At 59.6% G+C, this 19,025-nt stretch overlaps 2 protein-coding genes across 3 annotated transcripts in view; one reads left to right on the top strand and one right to left on the bottom strand.

Moving 5' to 3' along the window:
- HK3 (hexokinase 3) overlaps positions 1–10,965 on the top strand; it is a 29,497-nt gene extending 18,532 nt beyond the window's left edge. Inside the window, exons 15-20 of the mRNA XM_039880027.1 lie at positions 315–410; positions 582–681; positions 2,301–2,484; positions 2,590–2,745; positions 2,907–3,140; positions 3,228–10,965. Of these exons, the coding sequence (XP_039735961.1) occupies positions 315–410; positions 582–681; positions 2,301–2,484; positions 2,590–2,745; positions 2,907–3,140; positions 3,228–3,372 (915 nt within the window). The 3' untranslated portion in view covers positions 3,373–10,965. The remainder of the gene's footprint in view (positions 1–314; positions 411–581; positions 682–2,300; positions 2,485–2,589; positions 2,746–2,906; positions 3,141–3,227) is intronic.
- The window catches only part of UNC5A (unc-5 netrin receptor A), a 58,831-nt gene continuing 43,335 nt past the window's right edge, over positions 3,530–19,025 (bottom strand). The window contains exons 2-15 of one of the 2 annotated variants that reach the window (XM_039880030.1): positions 18,614–18,835; positions 13,428–13,571; positions 13,083–13,186; positions 12,777–12,957; positions 11,395–11,559; positions 10,225–10,413; positions 9,817–10,119; positions 7,079–7,166; positions 6,658–6,826; positions 6,253–6,486; positions 5,970–6,119; positions 5,725–5,889; positions 4,889–5,067; positions 3,530–4,653 (exon numbers count right to left, since the gene is read on the bottom strand). In XM_039880030.1, the coding sequence (XP_039735964.1) occupies positions 4,488–4,653; positions 4,889–5,067; positions 5,725–5,889; positions 5,970–6,119; positions 6,253–6,486; positions 6,658–6,826; positions 7,079–7,166; positions 9,817–10,119; positions 10,225–10,413; positions 11,395–11,559; positions 12,777–12,957; positions 13,083–13,186; positions 13,428–13,571; positions 18,614–18,835 (2,459 nt within the window). In that variant the 3' untranslated portion in view covers positions 3,530–4,487. The remainder of the gene's footprint in view (positions 4,654–4,888; positions 5,068–5,724; positions 5,890–5,969; positions 6,120–6,252; positions 6,487–6,657; positions 6,827–7,078; positions 7,167–9,816; positions 10,120–10,224; positions 10,414–11,394; positions 11,560–12,776; positions 12,958–13,082; positions 13,187–13,427; positions 13,572–18,613; positions 18,836–19,025) is intronic. The other variant, XM_039880028.1, reaches the window with a different exon arrangement.

Below are 19,025 nucleotides of genomic sequence, written 5' to 3'. Positions count from 1 at the left end.
CCAGCTCTGTTCCTTCCTAACTCCTATAAAAGGCAAATCCTTCTGGACAGTCATCTTAAAATGGCCAGACCCTCAGACCATCGGAGCATTCTGGCACTACAAGACATAGGTCAGACAGTTATTAATAGGTTTCTTCACACTGGGATGCTCCTGGGGAGTTGGGAGGGGACAGAGAGCAAGGCCCTCAACTTTATGGCAGAGTGGGCCCAGAATCCTGCTTGGGGAGGAGGAATGTCGTATGCTTCTGATGGGTTGCAGGCTTTGGGGAGGCCAAGTGAGATTCCAAGGGGCCTTCTGTCTCCATCCCACACCAGGGCATCCTCCTGAACTGGACGAAAGGTTTCAACGCGTCAGACTGCGAGGGCCAGGATGTTGTGCATCTGCTGCGGGAAGCCATCGGGCGCAGACAGGCAAGGGCTCTGCCTCCAGTGGTGTTTTGGGGCTGCAACAGGCTTTGAGGGGAGCAAAGGGTCTCCTGCTTCCTGAGAGGGGGGCCCTTCGCTGTAGAGACCTCTGGGTCCAGCAACGGTTGCCGTGACGACCATGTTGCCCAGCAACTAGCAGCATCCTTTTGTGTGCAGGCAATGGAGCTGAATGTGGTTGCCATTGTCAATGACACGGTGGGGACCATGATGTCCTGTGGCTACGAGGACCCCCGTTGCGAGGTCGGCCTCATTGTCGGTGAGGAGGGCCTGGCCTATTGTGCCTCTATTTCCTGATGCTAGTTCACTGCCTCTTATTGCTTCCTCAGTTTGGACATTCCTCTGGCCGTGGGGATGTGGGATCATTCCCGTCTGACCCAGCGGGGCCCTGGAACACTCTATTGGGCTAGGAGTCTGGAGCTCGGGTGTCTAGCCCAGCTCAGCTGCTGACTCGCAGTCATTTAAGCTCTCTGAACCTCAGTTTGCCTTTCTGTTAAATGAATCTGAGCTTTGGCATTGTACAGATTTGGGAGGAAATACTGGCCCTGCCACTTCAACCTGTATGACCTTGGGCAGGTTGCCAGAGCCTCGGTTTCTTCATCTCTAAGATGGAGATAATATTAATGCCTGTCTTGAGGGGTCTCAAAGATGAAAAGAGGGGGGCGAAGTGTGGCACAGTGGTGGAGCTGGGTAGGGGCTGCGGGTTGACAGAGAATGAGCTGTGAGAGTCCTTCAGGTCATCCGAGATTCTCAGTATTAAGCACCTATCCTGTGGCCAGCTGGGGCTGGATGAAGGGACAGGAAGACATAAAGAAAGGGGGAAACATCTGCCTTCTCAGAACTGTTTAGCAGGGGTTGAGCCCAGAATAGCATGTGACAGTCAGAGAGAGGTGAATCTAACTCTCTGCACTAGGGCGACAAGGCCGAACTCAGAAAGAAAGGGGTCCCAATATGAGTGGGACTTGCAAAGAAAGCCTTGAAAGAAGGGATCTGGCTAGGCGGGGGAGGAGGGTGCCTGCAGGTCCTTGGCATCAGTCGCCTAGAGCATGAGGTACGTAGTAGCCTCCCATGGGACCGGGAGCTTCTTGAACGTAGAGCCTGGCATGGAGAGGTGTGCCCAGATTGCTGTGGGAATGAAGCCCTGGGTGGAGGAATTCCAGGTGGGGCCGACAAGGAGACCACCTGCCTAGAGATGACTATATTGGAGAGAAGAGGATGCTTTTGCACTGGGTATGTCCTCTGCCTGGAATGCTTTTCCTTTCTGTACTTCTTGGCTTCAAGGCCAAATCCAAATGTCATTTCCTCTCTGTAGCTTTTCCTGATCCTCTAGGCAGAAAGACTTGTGGTGCTCTTGCACTTCTCTTTGGTCACATAATAGGCAGTGTTGGACCTGTTGGGTCAGACAAGAATGAGCCTGCATGGCCTTACCTCTGGCCACTCTGGGGCCCCTTGAGTCTGACTTCTGTCTGTGTCCCCAGCTCTTGGCCCAGCATTTGCGAGTTTAACTAAAGACCTGAAGGCCAGTCCAGGTTGCTTAGGCCTCTCGCCTGCTGACAGTGGGGGCTGTCACACGTCTCTCAGGGGAATGACATGACTGATGGCATTTTTAGGTGTATGCTGAGGTAACATGGGAGATGCACTGATGGTGGTAGTGTCAGGGAGTATAGAGGAGGCCCGGAGGGCTTGGTGCTGGCAGTGTCTGCAAAAAAAAAAAAAGTCAGGAAGGAAGGAAGACTAGGACCCGGGGCAGGGCACGAGCATGAGGGAGATGGAGAAGCAGGAAGTGAGACCAAATTTTGCCATCTCAGAGTGAGGAGGGCTCAGAGGTGTCTTGTCTGTACCAGTAAATGGCTCCCACCCCGTGTGGCCTCCCTGCAGGAACTGGCACCAATGCCTGCTACATGGAAGAGCTTCGGAACGTGGCGAGTGTGGCTGGGGACTCAGGCCACATGTGCATCAACATGGAGTGGGGTGCCTTTGGGGATGATGGCTCTCTCGGCATGCTCAGCACTTGCTTCGATGCAAGTGTGGACCAGGCGTCCATCAATCCTGGCAAACAGAGGTGTGGGCTGAGCCGGGCAGGGGTGGCTGGTGGCTGGTGGTGGCTTCTGCTGGAGATAGTAGCTGGTGGGGTCCCTGCCTTGTGCGCACACACACTTTCATGCAGGTTTGAGAAGATGATCAGTGGCATGTACCTGGGGGAGATCGTCCGACACATCCTCTTGCATTTGACCAGCCTTGGAGTTCTCTTCCGGGGTCAGCAGACTCAGCGCCTTCAGACCAGGGACATTTTCAAGACCAAGTTTCTCTCTGAGATTGAAAGGTGCTGGGACCTGCATTATCTCTCCCTCCACTCAAACATGTCTATCTGTCCACTTTGGGTGGAATGCTTGTTGGAGGGAGGTCTACCCTGGAGGATGGAGAAGTCACAAGAGAGAAGTAGCTAATGCAGCCTCTCTGTGTGTTATTCCTTCCTGTCCTCAGTGACAGCCTGGCCCTGAGGCAGGTCCGAGCCATCCTGGAGGATCTGGGGCTGCCTCTGACCACAGATGACGCTCTGATGGTCCTGGAGGTGTGCCAGGCTGTGTCCCAGCGGGCCGCTCAGCTCTGTGGGGCGGGTGTGGCTGCTGTGGTGGAGAAGATCCGTGAGAACCGGGGCCTAGAAGAGCTGACCATATCCGTGGGAGTGGATGGGACCCTCTACAAGCTGCACCCCCAGTGAGTCTGTGTTCCGGGCTGGGCGGGGAGACATGGCCACGTAGGACCTGGCTGTCCTGGGCTCACCTCAGCCCCTTCCCCTCACAGCTTCTCCAGATTGGTTGCGGCCACTGTGCGAGAGCTGGCCCCTCGCTGTACGGTCACCTTCCTGCAGTCAGAAGATGGGTCGGGCAAAGGTGCAGCCCTGGTTACTGCTGTTGCCTGCCGCCTGGCCCAACTGACCCATGTCTGAAGAAGTCCCCAGGAACCAGCTGTGCTGGACCAGGGCCCAGGCCCTACCTGTCCCCCAGCTAGGCCCAGCCACCCAGGACTCCCAGAACAGCTCGTGTGTGACCCCTCTGTGGCCACCGGCCTCCAGCTCTGGCTTCCCGAGATAAGTAGCACTCAGGTTAGCAATATATATATATAATTTATTTACATTCACGTCCGCTAAAATCCCTACGCGCCCCGGCGGCCGGGCAAGGCTGTGTACATAAGGCCAAGTGTAAGTGCATGAATGCACTTAAGACAGAGTCAGGGCACGAGCTTCACACGACAGGCCCCAGGAGCGGGCACACCACGGCACGCACACTCGCCATTGTCCAGCCCGGGACTCCCGTTGCATATTCACATGCCCCATCGGGCAGGACTCCTCGAGGCTGGGGGCAGGGGGAGGAATAGGGAGGAGCTGTTGGGTGTCCCTGGGTGGGTGGGAGAAGGGCAGCATGTGATAGGCTGATTTGGACTGACACTGGGTGTGAGAGACGTGAGTGGCCTCCGGGTGTACAGCATGAGATATGTGTGCGGGAGATTTGTGTGGGATGACACACGAGACATGCGTGGGCACGTGCCCGTGTGGGGGTCGTGTGCCTGAATCCAGGGGCTGCCCCCCGTCTGGCTGTGGCCCTCAGTCCCGTAGGTTTGGAGCCAGGCCCTTCAGACGTGCCCCTACCCAGCAGGCACAGAAATGTTTGCATAAGGTCCAGCTCAGGTGGGAGCTCCGGGGCCACGTCCTGAGCCCAGCGTGTGCGCGCATGCCATGTGTGTGCGGCCCCTGGCCAGGGGCAGGAGGAGAGGTAGCACCACACACATATACACACACAGATGGGCTGGGCCCAGCCCGGATCCCGGCACTGTCCACTCTGGGCCCTGGGGGCAGGTGGCAGTGCCAGCCTGGTCAGGCAGGCCATGGAGGGGCAGGAGTGTAAGCAGGGTCTGAAGGGCCAGTGTGCAGGGACAGTGTCCGCCAGGAGGGGGCCTGTCCACGCAACTCCCTTAGGTGTTGGGGAGGGGCTCTGTCTGGCTTCTGCCTGTCCCTGGTGGGTCCCAAAGCTGGTGAGAGTGTAGGCGTTGGGGGCCTGGCTGGCCTCAGCATTCGGCCTCCGACACTGTGAAGAGGCCACCGTCTGGCTGGCCCAGTCCGGCCACTGCTGCAGCCAGCTGACTGAGGTTGCCGTTGGGGAAGTGCCTCGCCTCCCACAGGTTTAGGATCATGGCTGTGGGGCTGGGCTTGGAGGCAAAGAAGCTGAGATGGCTGTGGAGAGGAGTGAAGGGAGGGAGCCTGTCAGTGGCCCAGACTCACTCCAGGCTGCTGCCCCCCCAGCCTACCTGAGGGCAGGGCCTCTCCTCTGCCAAGCACGGAGTAATACCTGGATGCCAGTGAAGAGGGCACAGGCCCTACAGAGCATCCTGCCCACCCCACCCATCCTACCCTGGCAGGATGAACTGCAGGTGGCCTTTGAGCCCCTCCCCAACCATCTCCCACCCACCTGTCCAGGTGGAGTTTCTGGGCCAGAGTCCGCCAGTCAGCACCCCGGCTACAGGGCAGGTCCAGGCTGGTAATGATCTTCTGCCGAATGAGGAAGGGGATCTTGAAGGCACTGGGGCCCACTAGGGCTGGGACCCCCCCTTCACTCTCCAGAGCTAGCAGCTCAGTGAACCTCGTGTCCTGGGGGAAGGAGTGGAGATGGCTGTTAGAACTTCCCCTGGCCCAGGCCTGCTGCTGTCTCCTGCTGGGGGACCACCCAAACTACCCCAGGACGTGGTGCCGCGTTGGCGCTGGTGCTTCTGGGTGGGCACCCCCTCACTGAGGCTCCAAGGGGCCCAAGGCTCAGAGGTGCAGTGACCTACTCAAAGTCACACAGCCAGTGAGCAGTGGAGGCCACTAGCCTCATTCCCCTCCTCCCTCCCACCCGCCCTCCCCAAGTCACCCTTGCTGAGCCTCTGCTGACCGCTCAGAACCCACTGTGCTCCTCCAGCCACCTGTGTCCTTGCACTTAGTCCCCACTGCCAGAAACGCCCTTCCCTGGTTGCTGCCTGTCTAATGCTTACTGATCCTTCAAGGCCTAGTACAAAGTCCCTCCTCGGGGAGGTACGGGGGCCCAGGCTGTTCCACCTCTCCCTCCTGCTGCTCCCACATCCTCCTCTGTCCCTTCCCCAAGTCCCACCACATCTGTCTGCATCTGTCTGTGTTTGCCCCTGCATCTCTCCCCAGAGATTTGGAGGAAGCTGTCAAACAGATTCTGGTTTTAGGAGGAGGTGGCCAGGTAGGCCTGGGGTGGGGGGTGGCGCACATTAGGAGGGTGCTGACACCCCTCCTGCCCACCTTGGTGATGTTGAAGTTGATATTGAAGCTCTGCCCATCGCCTTCCACCTGCCACACCCACACCTTGCAGGCCAGGTCACTGGTGCTGGGGCTGACACGCTCCAAGGTAAAGGTGCAGTGCAGGTACTGCTGTGTGCCATTCCAGATGTGATAAAAGGGTATCTCCTGGGGGGGTGGCAGAGGGGCCATGTCAGGTGTGCCCAGCGCCAGGTGTGCCCAGCTCCAGGAACCTTGAGTGCCCTCACCTGGTAGCTGACAAGGAGCTTGCTCTTCCACAGGGAGCTGGGCACGTCATGGATGGACAGTCGCAGGTTGTGGTAACTGTCCTTCAAGTGCAGGACGCGGGGCTCCTGGATTAGCTGTCCTCCAAGCTGCTTCTCCAGCTGCACCACCTCCTGCAGTGCCCCAGGTGGTCAGCTGAGCCTGGGGGCTAGGAGGGTTCCCTATCGCCACCCCTCCCCAGGGCCAGCGGCACTCCACCCTCAGTGCCAGGCACGCGGCCTCCCTGTGGCAGGTGGGGGGCGGTACCTTGAGTGCATCGCGGGTGTCGTGCAGGCAGTACACTCGGATGTTGTACTCCAGAGAGGTGCAGGCCACGGGGGCAAACAGAAGCAGCTTGAGGCGTTTGGCAGCGGCCACGCTGAGGGCCTCTCCCACCAGGGCGAAGCGACCCAGCTGCTCGGTGAAGATGTAGCAGGAGCCAGCCTCCAGCTGGCAGTAGTAGAGGTGGGAAGGCGCCTCCTCGCCCAGGTGCAGTACGTCCTATGGGCAGGGCCCGATGCATCAGCTGATGACCAAGTGAAGCTCTGAGGGGTGGCCAGATACTGGGGACAGGAGTGTGGCGCAAGGGCCACGTGGGAAGTGGGGTTGCGCTCAGAGCCCTGTGCTGGCTCCCTGGGGAGTCGTGGGGTGGGGGATGGGCAGCCTGCTTACCTCCCAGCTGCCCTCACAGGACTGCTTTTTGAGACGCAGGCTCCAGCTCTCGGGGCTAGGCTCCCCGCAGTGGTCCATGGCGAGGATGACAGGTCGGGTGAGCAAGACTCCGGGGGGCCCGCAGCTAACAATGGGACTCAGCAGGGTCTGACAGCCGGCTAGGGGCAACCTCAAGTGGGGAAATACAGGTGGGGAGAGAAAGTCGTCAGTGGGTTGTCCTGCACCTGGCAGGACAGGGCAGGGCAGGGCAGCGGCATCCCGGCTGGGAAGCAGAGCTGGGCAGAGCTTACGGGCATCTTTTCCCTGGCCCTCCCTCAGCCCAGGCCAGACTAAGCCCGACAGTGGATGGGCAGGGGGCTTCCTGGTGACTGCAGGCAGGGGGCAGGACCCGCAGCCCCAGAAGCAGGGCCTGTGCCCACACCTCACATCCTCTGGCCTGTGCAGCGTGAGGTAGATCTCGTAGATCTTTCCACGGGGTATGGCATCTGGGGGGATGAGGAGGCTGATCCCTGTGACAGAGCGAGAGGAGAGCTGGGGCTTACAGGGCGGCAAAGACACAAAACACCCCCCTCCGCCAGCCTCTACATGAGCCTCCCTTTGAGGACTGACTGGTGCTATGCTGGCCTGGGGACAGAGGTGACACTGAGACTGTCAGGCTGTCCAACTACCTACACAGGCACGAAGCTGAATCACAGTGAGTGACCCCAAGAAAGGCCAAGGGAACTCAGGTGGAAAAAGCATGCCCTGTTAGTCTGGGCACAGGAAACGCTGGAACGAAAAGTGCCAGGTATGCTGCCCCTACCTTCCCCGCCTCCGGGGTAAAGCCCAGCTCCCCGGCCTGGCATTTAAGGCCTTTCACCTGTCCTCAACTACCTTTCCAGCAGCATCTCCAGCCTAGCTTGTGCTGCATAATCGCCATTCTGAGACCACTGCCCTGGACGCACCTCTACCTGGATGCCCCACCCTCCTGCCCTGCTCAAGTTTTCCCCACCTCCATCAGCCCTAGCCACCTACAAGGAAGGCTACTCTCAGCTACCATGCATGACTTTGCTCCTGACTTGGCAGTGACCCCCTGCAGGTGGGGCCGGGCCTTGCTCACTTTGGTAGCCCTCCCTGGTCTGGGGCCATCGCACACATGTCCTCGTGTCCAGCTGATACACCTCTGTCCCAGCATCTTGCAGGGGTGGCATCAGAAAGTGCTTGCTGAGGGAGCAGTGGTTCTAGGGAAGAGGCAGTGGGGCAGGACACGGGAGGACAGGGCTGGGGAGTTGCTCTAGTGATGGTGAGGTATGGTCCTGCCCCGCCTTCCTGTCCTTTGGGGATAGGGATCCCCTACATTAGGAGGAGGGGACAAAATTTTATGACTCGCACCAAGTCTAAAAGCACGTGCATGCTCTCCAGAATGGGCGACAGGGTGGGCCGGCTGAAGCTGAAGCCCAGGAGAGGGGAGCCATTGATACCGTATTTACAGCTACTGCTTCCTTCACTGGCCTGTGCTGCCTCCTGATACAGGCTGCCAGCATTGGTGACAGTCCCAGAGATCTGCGCATGAGTGCTCTCTGTGGCGGAGGTATGCACACCCCCATTCCCATTCAATGAATGCTCAAGTGCTCAGGAAAGGGAGAGAAAACCATGGGTCCTGTTCTTGTGAAGCACCCAGCCCAGTGGGGAGAAAGACAAGTAGGTGGCAGTAAAGGATGATGGGTGCTGAGGCAAGGCAGGGAGAGCAGCAGCTCACCCACCTTACCCATTGTGCGCCTGTGCCTGCTCCTTCCTAAGAGCTTGGCATCTTAGGACCATCTCACCTCATCATCCTGGCAATCCTGGCAGCAGGGACATGAGGCACAGAGAAGGAGAGCTGCCAGGCCAAGACCCGGTGGATAGAGAGAGGGACTCATGTGTGCAGAGGGCAGCATGGTGTGGGTGGGGCGCTGAAAGCCCACTGTGGCTGCCACTTGCTGAAGCATGCTTGGGAGGGGAGAAGCCATTGCAGCTGGCCAGCAGGGGATGGGCCATTGTGGCCTTGTCACGTGGGCTTTGCAGGGGGCATTGGGAAGCCCCAGAAAACATTCAGGCAAGGGAGGGACGTGATAAAGTTTGGCTTCACTGGGCGAATACTAGGAGCTGTGAACCAGATGACAGGTAGGTGTAGTGGTCAGGGCCCAGCAGCGGAGAAGACAAGAAGCAGGAGGATGGATGCAGGAGCATCTGAGGAGGAAGAACGATGGGATGGGTGTGTGACTGAAGCTGGTGTAGGGATGAGGCGGGGCAAATGAAGAGCAGGAGGTCAAGGTGACCCCCAGTTTCTGGGTCAAACCATTTGACTATGCTATCCCTGAGGTGGGGAAGGCCAGGAAGTAGGAGGTTCTGGGGGTGGGTGGGAGACGGTGCTGTTTTAGGCACAAAGAACCTGAGGTGCTGTGAGACATCCAGATGGAGCTGCCCAGGAGGCAGCTGGGTTTGCGATTCTGTCGCCCATGAGAACTGCGGCTGGGGATGGAGGAGTGGGAGTGATCTGCACAGACGTGGCTACTAAAGCCATGGAGTGGGATAGGGCGCCAGGACGGAGCTCTGATGAACACCTATATTTAGGGAACAGGCACCCAGAGAAGTCGGAGAGGGGACAGAAAATCAGGGCCACAGGGGCCCACGTAAGGCGAGGGAACAGAGAATTTCAGGGTGGAAGTGGCCAGCCACACCAGAGGCTGCGGCGCTTCCTGGAAAGATGACCACGAAAAGGGTCCACAGATTCTCTGTCAACGTGTCTCAGGGACCCTGTCAGGTTTACTGAGGCAGTGGGTGGAGGAGCACCCCGTCCAGGCGTTTGTGCTCTGCTGTCTCTTCACCTGCCCCAACTCAGGGCCCAGGGCCCGCGTGGAGCCTGGTGCATGCAGGCTGACTGGCTGGGTACATGAATGGACAGAAGTCCTTTGCCCTGGGTTACAGAGGGGAGACAGCTTCGGCCATGGGCCCATTGCCAACCACCACTGGATCCCCTCACAAACTCTACCCCTTTTCCTCGCTGGCCTGGCTCAGCACTTGGGGTGAGGCTGAGCGAGACAAGAGGAATCTCGGGGCTGTTCCGCCCTCCTCCATGAGGGACACAGGGGCTAGCCTTGCCTCTTAGAGCTCCCTGGAAAACTCTGGGGCCCTTCCCACCTGTATGAGGGATCATCAGCCGGCCCCCGAGGAAGTTGAAAGTCCCGTAGATCATGTTGCTGGTGCCACGAGGCAGGGAGCGGAAGTAGTTTTGGGTGGACAGGCGGGAGACGAAGTCCTCGGCCTCAGAGGTGGGTGAGCTGTGGTGCAGGGTGTGGCGGCCACCACTCAGCGGGCTGAGCAGGTGCCCGTTGGTAAGCTGAAACTTGGGGCTGGGCCCGTCCTGCCGGGGACAGAGGCTGCCCTGGTAGGTGGTGGTGGTGGTGCTGAGGTCTGGCTGGATGGTGAGCAGATGGGGATTGTCTGCAGGATAAAGACAGACTCAGGGAGTGGCAATGGGGATGGCCCCGTCCAGCGGCCCCTACACGGGGGCCCTGGGCAGGAGTGCTGGGGGCAGGGGCACCCCACCTGCTTTGCTGGGCTTGATGCTGACGGGCTGGAAGCCTGAGGTGAGGATGGACGAGTCAGCCACATCCGAGTCCAGCCCCTCCTTTTTACGGCAATAAACCAGGATGAGGACGAGCAGCAGCAAGAGGAGGCACACAGCCACGGCGATGAGGCCCACATAGAGGGCTACGTCCTCGGGGCCAGAAGCAGCTGCGGGAGAGAGCATGGCCTTGGGAGGGGCAGAGTGCAGGAGGCCAGGGAGGAGAGGTCAGCGGTCTCCACCCCGGAAGAGTGCAGCCCCCACTCCTTGGGCATCAGCACTAGCGGGGCAGCAGATGCGGGCACAGGGAGCATGGAGTTGGCATGTGTGCTTCCCAGTCCTGCATCTGCCACCACCTTGCTGTCACTCTGAGCAAATCGCATCCCTCACAGGCTTGATTCAGGCTGTTGCTGGAGAATGAAGGGGAAGAGACACTTCCCCTCGTGGCCTGGGGCCACTAAGCTGAACCCCCTCTTTTGGGGCCCAGGGCAGCTGGGGCTAGGAGATGCTCCGAGGATCCCCTAAACAAGGATCTGCTTCCTGGGTAGATCTGTAAATCTGGTCCCTGGTAGTTTCTTGCCAGGGCTCTTCCCCTTGTCTGCCTCCCAGGCTGGGGCAGGGCCGGGGAGTAGTGATTGAAGGCCTGGAGGAAGCTGTATTGATTTTAGAAGGGCTTTGCATAATGGAAGAAATGTCCATCAGAAAAGAATTGACACAGATAATTAGGTTTTTAATTGAAAGGATGGGGGAGGGTGTGTTCTAGAGAAAAAAATCCAACAGAGATCTTTAATTGTTAGTTATGGCCTTGTAATTAACAGGCCTCTCAAGCCCAATGTCCCCACAAGACTTGCGTGAGCACTTGGGGGACCGGGAGGAGGTGAAGCTGCAGGAGAGGTAGGGAAGGGATTTGGGAGATAAGCCAGGGCCATGTGTGCACAATAAAAGCTCAAATGCATGCATGTCTCAGGGGAGGTGGGGGAGGTATTGGGGTATGGATGTGTTAGGGATGGGGGTGGTCCCTGAGGGTCCTGAGCTTTGGAGAAAGTGTGCAGCCTGTGGCAAGGGACCAACATCCTCAGCCTCTACCTTCCTGGGGCTGGGCAGGGACAATCCTGGCAAACTGGAGAGGACTCCCAGGGCCGTAGACTCACTGTGTACACAGAGCTCACTGGTGCAGTTGCGGGTGTCCAGGTCAGCACCCTGGCACTCCTCGCCTCCATTTCGGGGCGCTGGATCAGAGCACTCACGGCTCCGCCAATGGGTGCAGTCGAGCCCACAGGCTGACCACTTGCTCCATGGACTCCAGCTGCCATCCACTAGACGCAAGACAGATAAGCACAGAGAGGAGATGGTGCGGTCAGCCTAGGGAGCCAGCCCAGGCTCTGGGTATAAGGCCAGGGCCAGGGCCAAGCCCGTTGGTCTGCACACCCTCTGGTGTCCAGTTGACCTGAATGACACATGCTAATGACGGGAGGCACGATGATACTGGCCTGCTTGTCTCTACTGCTTGGCCGTCCTGGCCCTGGGGCACTGTGGGCGCTGGGTTGCACGGTGACCCTCCTGCAGACGAGGCTGAGCCCTGCCCCTGCCCCACACTGACTGTACGGTCCTGACTGTCCCTCAGGCCCTAGGATTCAGCTCCTCTGCTGAGGCTGAGCCAGGTGCAGACAAAGCCTGGCCCCCTGTGCGGGCGGGTGGGATGGAGCCATGGGGGCGAGATGGAGCCAGGGCACGGAGATGGCGTGGTGAAGAGCGATGTGGAGGCGGCGGCCGCTGGTACCTGGGCACAGGGTGGCGCAGGCTGTTTTCTGGACATTCTGCCCCTCACAGAAGGCACCCCCGTTGAGAGGCGCCGGGTTGGTGCAGCTCCGGCTCCGTTTCTGCCAGCCGCGCCCACAGGTGGCACTGCAGACGGACCACTCGGTCCACGTCGACCACCCACCGTTCACTGGCCGGACAGAGAAGGACTGGGTCAGGGAGCGGGGGCTTCCTCAGACATGCCGGCCCAGGGGCCAGGGAGGGAGAGACCTGGGGCTCCAGCTGTGCAGGAGGGGAGCCCTGGAGGGGAAGCCACGCTCTGCCCAGTGCCCCTGGAGTTGGGCGGCACCCACTCCACGGCCCGTTCCGCCAGCGGGTGTTTGGGGCAGCCAGCCTAACTGCAGCTTCTGGGACCCTCGGCTCAGACCCCAGCTTTTTACACCTGTGACTCCTGCACCCCCTCCTCTGTCTGCTCCCGGAGGTACCCAGGACCCTGCTTACCACTTGGGGCTGCCTTTCCTAGGCTCCTTCTGTCCCCTCATCTCTCTCTGCCCACAAGTAAGCCAAGGGACCGTCTGACCACAGATGACCCACAACCCATGTCACATCTCCCAGACACGCCCCTCGGCTCCTGACAGCCACAGCCAGCCCCCTGCCCTTCCCAGTCAGGCCATGGCCTGGCCCTTCTGGCCCTGGCTCCCTGGGGAGCCCGCACAGTACAGCCCTGAGGACCCCTCCCCTGCATCTCCCTCCGCCGGCCAGTGCCAGGGCCCACCGTAGACGATGACGGCAGCGGAGGCGCTGCGGCGGCGTGCCACGATGTTCTTGGCCACGCAGGTGTAGTTGGCCGTGTCGGCCAGGCGGGCCTGTCGCACCACCAGGCTGTGCTCCCGCGTGATGTACACATTGGGGTCCAGGGACGGGTCCACTAGGTCCTCGTTCCGGAGCCACTCCACCTGGGAGAGGGAGCCATGTGGCCGCACTGCTCGCCCGCGCTGGCCCTGTCCACACGGGGGTGGCCCCTGGGGGGCCAGCCTGGGGGTCTGAGCAGGCACGACTCAAGCCTGGGGGCTGCTCTCACCTCAGCTGGGGGGACACCCTCCGGCGGGCGGCAGGGCAACACGATGCCTTGCTCCAGGGACACCTCCTTGGCCAGCGGCTCCTGCTCAAAGTTCTTGCGCAAATCTGGGAGAAAACAGGAGTTTCCTCCAGCCTGAGTGCCTCATGTCCCCTGGTCCCGCAGGGGCCAAGGTCCATGGCAGGAAGAAGTGCCAAGTACCCAGGGGTACTAGGGGTGGCTGGCAGTGTCCATAGGCAGTTTCTTCTCCCATCAAGGCAAGACCTGAGGCTTTCTGACCAGACCGGATCCCCTTCCCCGGTGACACCCTTGGGCCACCCCTGCCAAAGGGCCAGGCCCTGGACTCACAGGCGATGCGGATGTAGGCCTTCTGACTCTTGGTGGTGCCTGAGGAGCTCCAGGCCACGCACTGGCACCAGTACTCCTCTAGCCCGAACACCTTCTCCACCTGCTGCCTTGAGACATTGATGCGGACCTCCATGACGGGCAGGCCTGAGGGCGGGAAGGGTGGGTAGCCAGGGCCCAGGGCCACATGGAGCCTCCCCATCCCATCCTGTTGACGGCAGACACTGGTGCAACCCTCAGCCTGGAGGGAACTCTAGGGGTCCCACGGGATGCTCAGTTTTTATCCCCTGAGGGCAGGGAGTACGTTCTTAGCTCTTCATTCCTTATACTTCATTACCCAAGGCCTGTCTTCCTGGAATCACTTACAAAAATGTCCCTAAAAGGACTTCATGTGTTTCAGAGAGCAGGGCACAGAGGAGCTTCTGGCAGCAGGGCTGGCAGCAGGGGCTGGCCTCCCAGGACTTGAGGCCGAAGGGTTGGGGCAGATAGGCCAGCCCTGGGGGCTTCGTGGATAAAAAAAGGGTGAGGAAGTAATCTGGCTCAGCTCCCTGGGGGTTAGCAAGTGGATCCTGACGGTGATAATATAATAGCAGCTATTAACAGCATAATTACAGCCATTACGTAGTGTGATAATAGACCCCTGGGCTTAGCAAGCGGTTCCCACACGCTGGCTTGTTATCTTCCTCCATCCGTACCCCTGGACAGCACTGCGCCCACTCTATGGATGAGGAAACAGAGGCTCAGAAGGGCAGGGCTTGCCGCCTTCCATGGCTGTCTGGGTTCAAAGCACATTCAGGGTGCTCTGTAGTCACCCTGGGATGGGCTGGGGGTGCCCAGGCCATAAGAGGAAATGTTGGTGGGGGTGAGGGAGGCTGGCCTGTGATGGGTGTTGGGACCTGCTCTGTGCCAGCTGGACTGGGAGGACCCCTCTCAGGAATGGACTGAGCCCCCCGACCTCAGCCAGGGACTCAGGGACAGGGGGCTTGGGGAGGACCCACAAGGGGGGACAGCAGCCCTCCTCCAGCTGCCCAGCCCTCTGCCGAAACCAGCGTCCCAGGAGTTAGAAAAGACTGTTTGTTTCCAATTTCTCCTCCTCGTGACCCCAATTTCCCTCGGGTCATTGGCTTATCAGAAGGAGGGAGAGAGGCCGGGGAGCACCGTGTTTCCATTGTTAACAGAGAAATTCAATTAGAGCTGCACTGCAGGAGGACCGGGGCTGAGCAGGGAGGCAGTTTTCTCTCTTAATTTCTCTATCTCGTCTATCCCTGAACTCTGCCCACATCCCTACTCACTGGTCTCTCCAGCTCCCACACTGGGCCCCCAGACTGTTCTGTCACTTGCCCCTGTCTCTGGTGAGTTCTCACAGGAGACTGGGGGTGGGGGTGTCACCTCTGGTTGAGGTCATTATCTGGGGTTCCCTGGGGGTGGGATGAGGGCTGAGAACCGAGGATTCCTCATGGAGTCTGTGCATAGAAGGGACCCCGGGCCCCCGCCGCCCATCAAGCACACCGAGTCTTGGGGCCTCCGAGAAGAAGCCATGCGCACGCCTGGGCGTGGAGACCTCCAGTGCATTCTCAACTGGGAACTTTTTCTCTCCAGGTGGACAGGTCTGTGGATAGGCCACTCCATCCCCCGTTGGGGTGGAGGAGCCCCATAACCCGGCCTGGGAGAACAGCACTAAATTTAAGCGCGCCTATTTCTTTCTCCCGGCCTCCTCCCACTTCTGTCCTGCCACCTCATCTCCTTCCTGCTGTCGTGAATGAGGGCCAAGTTTTTCTGCCATGTCCCAGCCCCAGGCAGTGCCCTTGAGCCCCACAAACTCCGGGAGGGCGGCAGACCCACGGGGAGACCCAGACCCTGCTCTGCCCAGTCCTTGAGGTGAGGGGCTGTGTCCTCCTTCCTGCAGGTCACTGCACAGCTCGGGTCTAGGGAGCAGTTTCGAGGCACGGCTGTGTCTGCACCTGCCTGGTAAATGTGAACAGATGCCAGCCTTGGGGAGGAAAGGGAGGGGCCCCTGTCGGCCCAGGAGCACGTGGGGTGTGAGCAGGCGTGTGAGTGCCATGGGCACGTTTGGAGGCCTAGGGGGAAGGTGCTGAGTATTTCTGGGAAGTAGAGGATTGGTGGGGTGGAGGTGAAGGCTCTGAGGCCAAGCTGGGGCTTGGGTCCTCACCTTCTCACCAATCTGCGTCTAATAAGCAGTTTGTGTAACACAATAAATTATACTCCTAGACTGGACTCTGATGCTTGGCTTTGCAAAGTTCAGGCTTTTATAGCATCAGCAAGTTTGGGTTGAGGGTTTTTGGGCTTTGGTCCCTAACCCCTGGCCTTCTGGATGGGGAGTAGGGGCAAGTGAGGGGGTCACGGGGCTCCTGGGCTGTCTACCCAGCCACCCCCAGCCTCCGATCACCACCATACTTGCCTAACGACAGAATGTTTCTGGGTCAGGGTCTTTGGTCCGTGTGTCTGTGTGGTGCTACCGCTGTGACATCTGTTTCGGGGTAAGTAAGGGAAGCCTATCTCTGTACCTCAAAGCACTCGATGGCTTTGGGTTGAAAAATCAACAAATCAATGAAAATTCAGATGTGCTGGCCATGGGAGGGTTGAGGTTGGATGCCCAGGGAAAGAGAGGACCCCGGCGATAACTGTGGGACAGGTCCCATGGGCTCTGCCGCTCTGTCTGGCTTGAAGAGAGCAAGGTCAGCAGAGCCTATTGGGGAGTATATGTGGGGGCTCTTGGTATGCATGCTGGGCCTGTGTCCCAGCCAAGCCATGGATTCCAGACCTTGTGCTGGCAGGAGACAAGGAGGGGTGGGTGTGGAGGAGGAAGCCTGGACAGGGAGGCTGAGAGCAGGACGGGGCTGGCCTGGGCCTCTCCAGAGGTTCCAGGACTGACCCTCAAGGCTCTGAAAAGGCAGGTCTCTGGCTGTGGCTTCCTCCTTCTCACCTGTCCTTTCCTTGGGGGAAGGACTTATTATGCCACAAAATAGCACTGGGCCCTGGGCGTGGGGTGGGGAGAAAGGAAAGGCCTAGAGCTGGGCGCCAACGGGGTATATGAGAACTCATGGCTACCCTGACCAACCTGTAAGGGGCCCCTCTTCATCCCCATTTACAGTAGAGGAAACTGAGGCTCAGGGAGGGGAAGGGACTTGCCCAAGGGGGTGGACACTCCCACTAGGACAATGTGGGCCCTAAGGCTGCCCACGTAGGCAGGAGGGTTCTGGCTCCTCTGCTGGGTCGTGTGGGCAGCGGCTCTGGTTCTGGGAGGTGCTGATGGGGCCTGGGACTCTCGTGGGCCACAGAGGTCGTTGACCCTCTCCATCCATCTCCCAAGGGTAGAGGGCAGAACTGGGTCACCTGCCCCAAGAGCCTTGGGGGCTGACTTCCTAATATCTAACCCAGGCCCGGCACAGAGCAGGTGCTCACTTAACACCTGAGGACTGCAGGAAGGAAGCTGCCAGCAGTGGGCGCCTGCAGGTCAGGGCACTGTCCAGCTCAAGGGCCTGGGCAGGAATCACTAACCTACTAACCTGGGGGCTGACACTTGTGGGGACAATGGGGTGTGACTTCTGTGGACCAGACACCTGGTTGGGTCCTTTTGGGCCCCTAGAGGCATTGGAGCCAAGGCCTCCATCCCATCTGTAACTGATAGGCTGGTTCTGAGGACTGAATCGCACGCGGCCTAAACGCAGGGCTTGTCAGCTCATGCCCAGGTTACCATGAGAGCTTCCAGTTTCCCCTGGGCAGAGGTGGCCCTCCTCCAGCCTCCCTTTGCCCAGCACCAGGTTCCCACAGTGTGAGTCTGGCATCAGCGTCCTTGTCCTGCTGTCTGCCCCTGGGCCCATTTCTCCAGCCCCAGTCCGGCCCCACTGCCTGCCTGCCGTTCCTCCATCAGCACTTCCTGGGAATTGCTGGTTCCAGGTAGTCTTAAGTCTGAGCTTGGCCAGTACTCTTCCCTGGGATCCTTCCTGCCTGGAGGGTAGGCCATCCCTGTGGACCCTCTGTCCCCAGCCTGCCTCGGCATCAGTGTGAGTCGTTCTGGGCGCAGCCTGCCTGTGCCCGGCTGCACTGCGGCTCTGGCCTTACTCTTGTGACTGTGCACCCCACAAGGAGTGTGTGCTGTATGTCTCAGGCTGGCCGAGGCCCTGGGGGAAGGGGCTCAGGACTTAACCTGAGGGCTCCATGAAGTGTCAAGATGAAGGGAGAGGAAAGGAGCATAACTGGGTGAGGATGGGGAGAGGCCACTGTCAGCTTTGGGTCTGCTCCTGGGGAGTAGACTTGCAGCTGGGCAGGAGTCACCTGCAGGTGATGGCCAGGCTGAAGGCAGGACGTGGGTGTCCCGCACGAGGGGCACTTCTTGGGTCTGCTGTTACCCTGGAACCTCTCCCTCCACGTCTCACTGGTTCCCTCTCCTCAGAGTCTCCGGATCTGCCCCTCCCGTCTGGCCCCTACACTGGCCCCCGAGTATCACCACAGTTCCGTCCATGTCACTCAGCAGCTTGAAATCCCATGGGACTGTGACCTCGCTTCAGAGCCAAAGGGGTGAGGCTCCTGGATGGCACCACTGCCCCCTATGCAGATCCCACACTGTCCCTGCTGATCCTCTGCCTGCACACTGCTCATCCACCTCTAGGCCTTCGTTGTGCTATGTCCCTTGCCTGGGACACCTGAGACACCCTTCCCTTCTATCCCTGACCAGTTACTGTGCAGCCTCAGTCCTGCTCTCCTCTGGCTGCCATAGCCCCCAGGACTCGCTAAGAGGTCAACATGCTGCCCACCTCTCTGTGAGGGCAGTGTCTCTAGCACAGAGTGGGTGCTCAGGGAACGTGTGAATGAATAAATGAATCAATGCAAAAATTAAACAATCACAGAATGTGAGGTCTGTGAGCTCTTCAGTCATCTGAAACCAACCCTATCCAAACTCCCTTTCTTTGCTGGCACAGCTGCCTGGACCCTGCCCCTCCAACCATGGCCCCTTGGGGCATTTTTAGGGACTTCCCTTCTATTCCCCCATCATTCTGTGAGGCCTGGGGTGGGGGTGTGGGGCCTCCTGGGGCAGGCCTTGGTATATATATACTGGCTTCCTGCTCACAGGTGTCCAGTGGAGGTGGCTGCAGGCCCCTCTCTGGGCCTCCATTTCCTCTGAGGTCCCCATCATGTGTGGCCCCACCTGCCACCCAGCCTGGCCTCACCGCTGCTCCCGTCAGTGCTGCGCTCAATCACATGGTCCACCTGGCGCACCCACTCCCCGTTGCACTTGAAGAAGATCTGCGTGGCGGGCACAGCCTTGCACACCAGCAGCACTGGCTTGTTCTTGACGATGTACACGTCCTCGGGCTCCACTAGGAAGTGGGGAAGCAGGTCTGGGCTGGCGCCGGGCACTGGGTTGGCCACCGTGGCACTCTGCTGGGCACCTGCAGCAGAGCAAAGGGGGAAGGTGAGCCAGGCCTCCACTGATCTTGCAGGGCCCTCCAGGAGCACCCTGCCCACTCAGGGGTGGGGCTGGGCCGTGGGGAGCCAGCTGGTGGGGCCCACGGGAGGCGTGAGGCCAGGCTGCCTCTTCTAGCCTGGCAATCTGGACTGCTAAAAGCACCCCCATTTCAG

This window comes from Pteropus medius, unplaced genomic scaffold (assembly GCF_902729225.1).
Source record: "Pteropus medius unplaced genomic scaffold, Ma_sr-lr_union100, whole genome shotgun sequence".
Taxonomy (NCBI): domain Eukaryota; kingdom Metazoa; phylum Chordata; class Mammalia; order Chiroptera; family Pteropodidae; genus Pteropus; species Pteropus medius.
The sequence above is the reverse complement of the archived record's forward strand: the minus strand, read 5'-3'. Positions and strand labels throughout refer to the sequence as shown.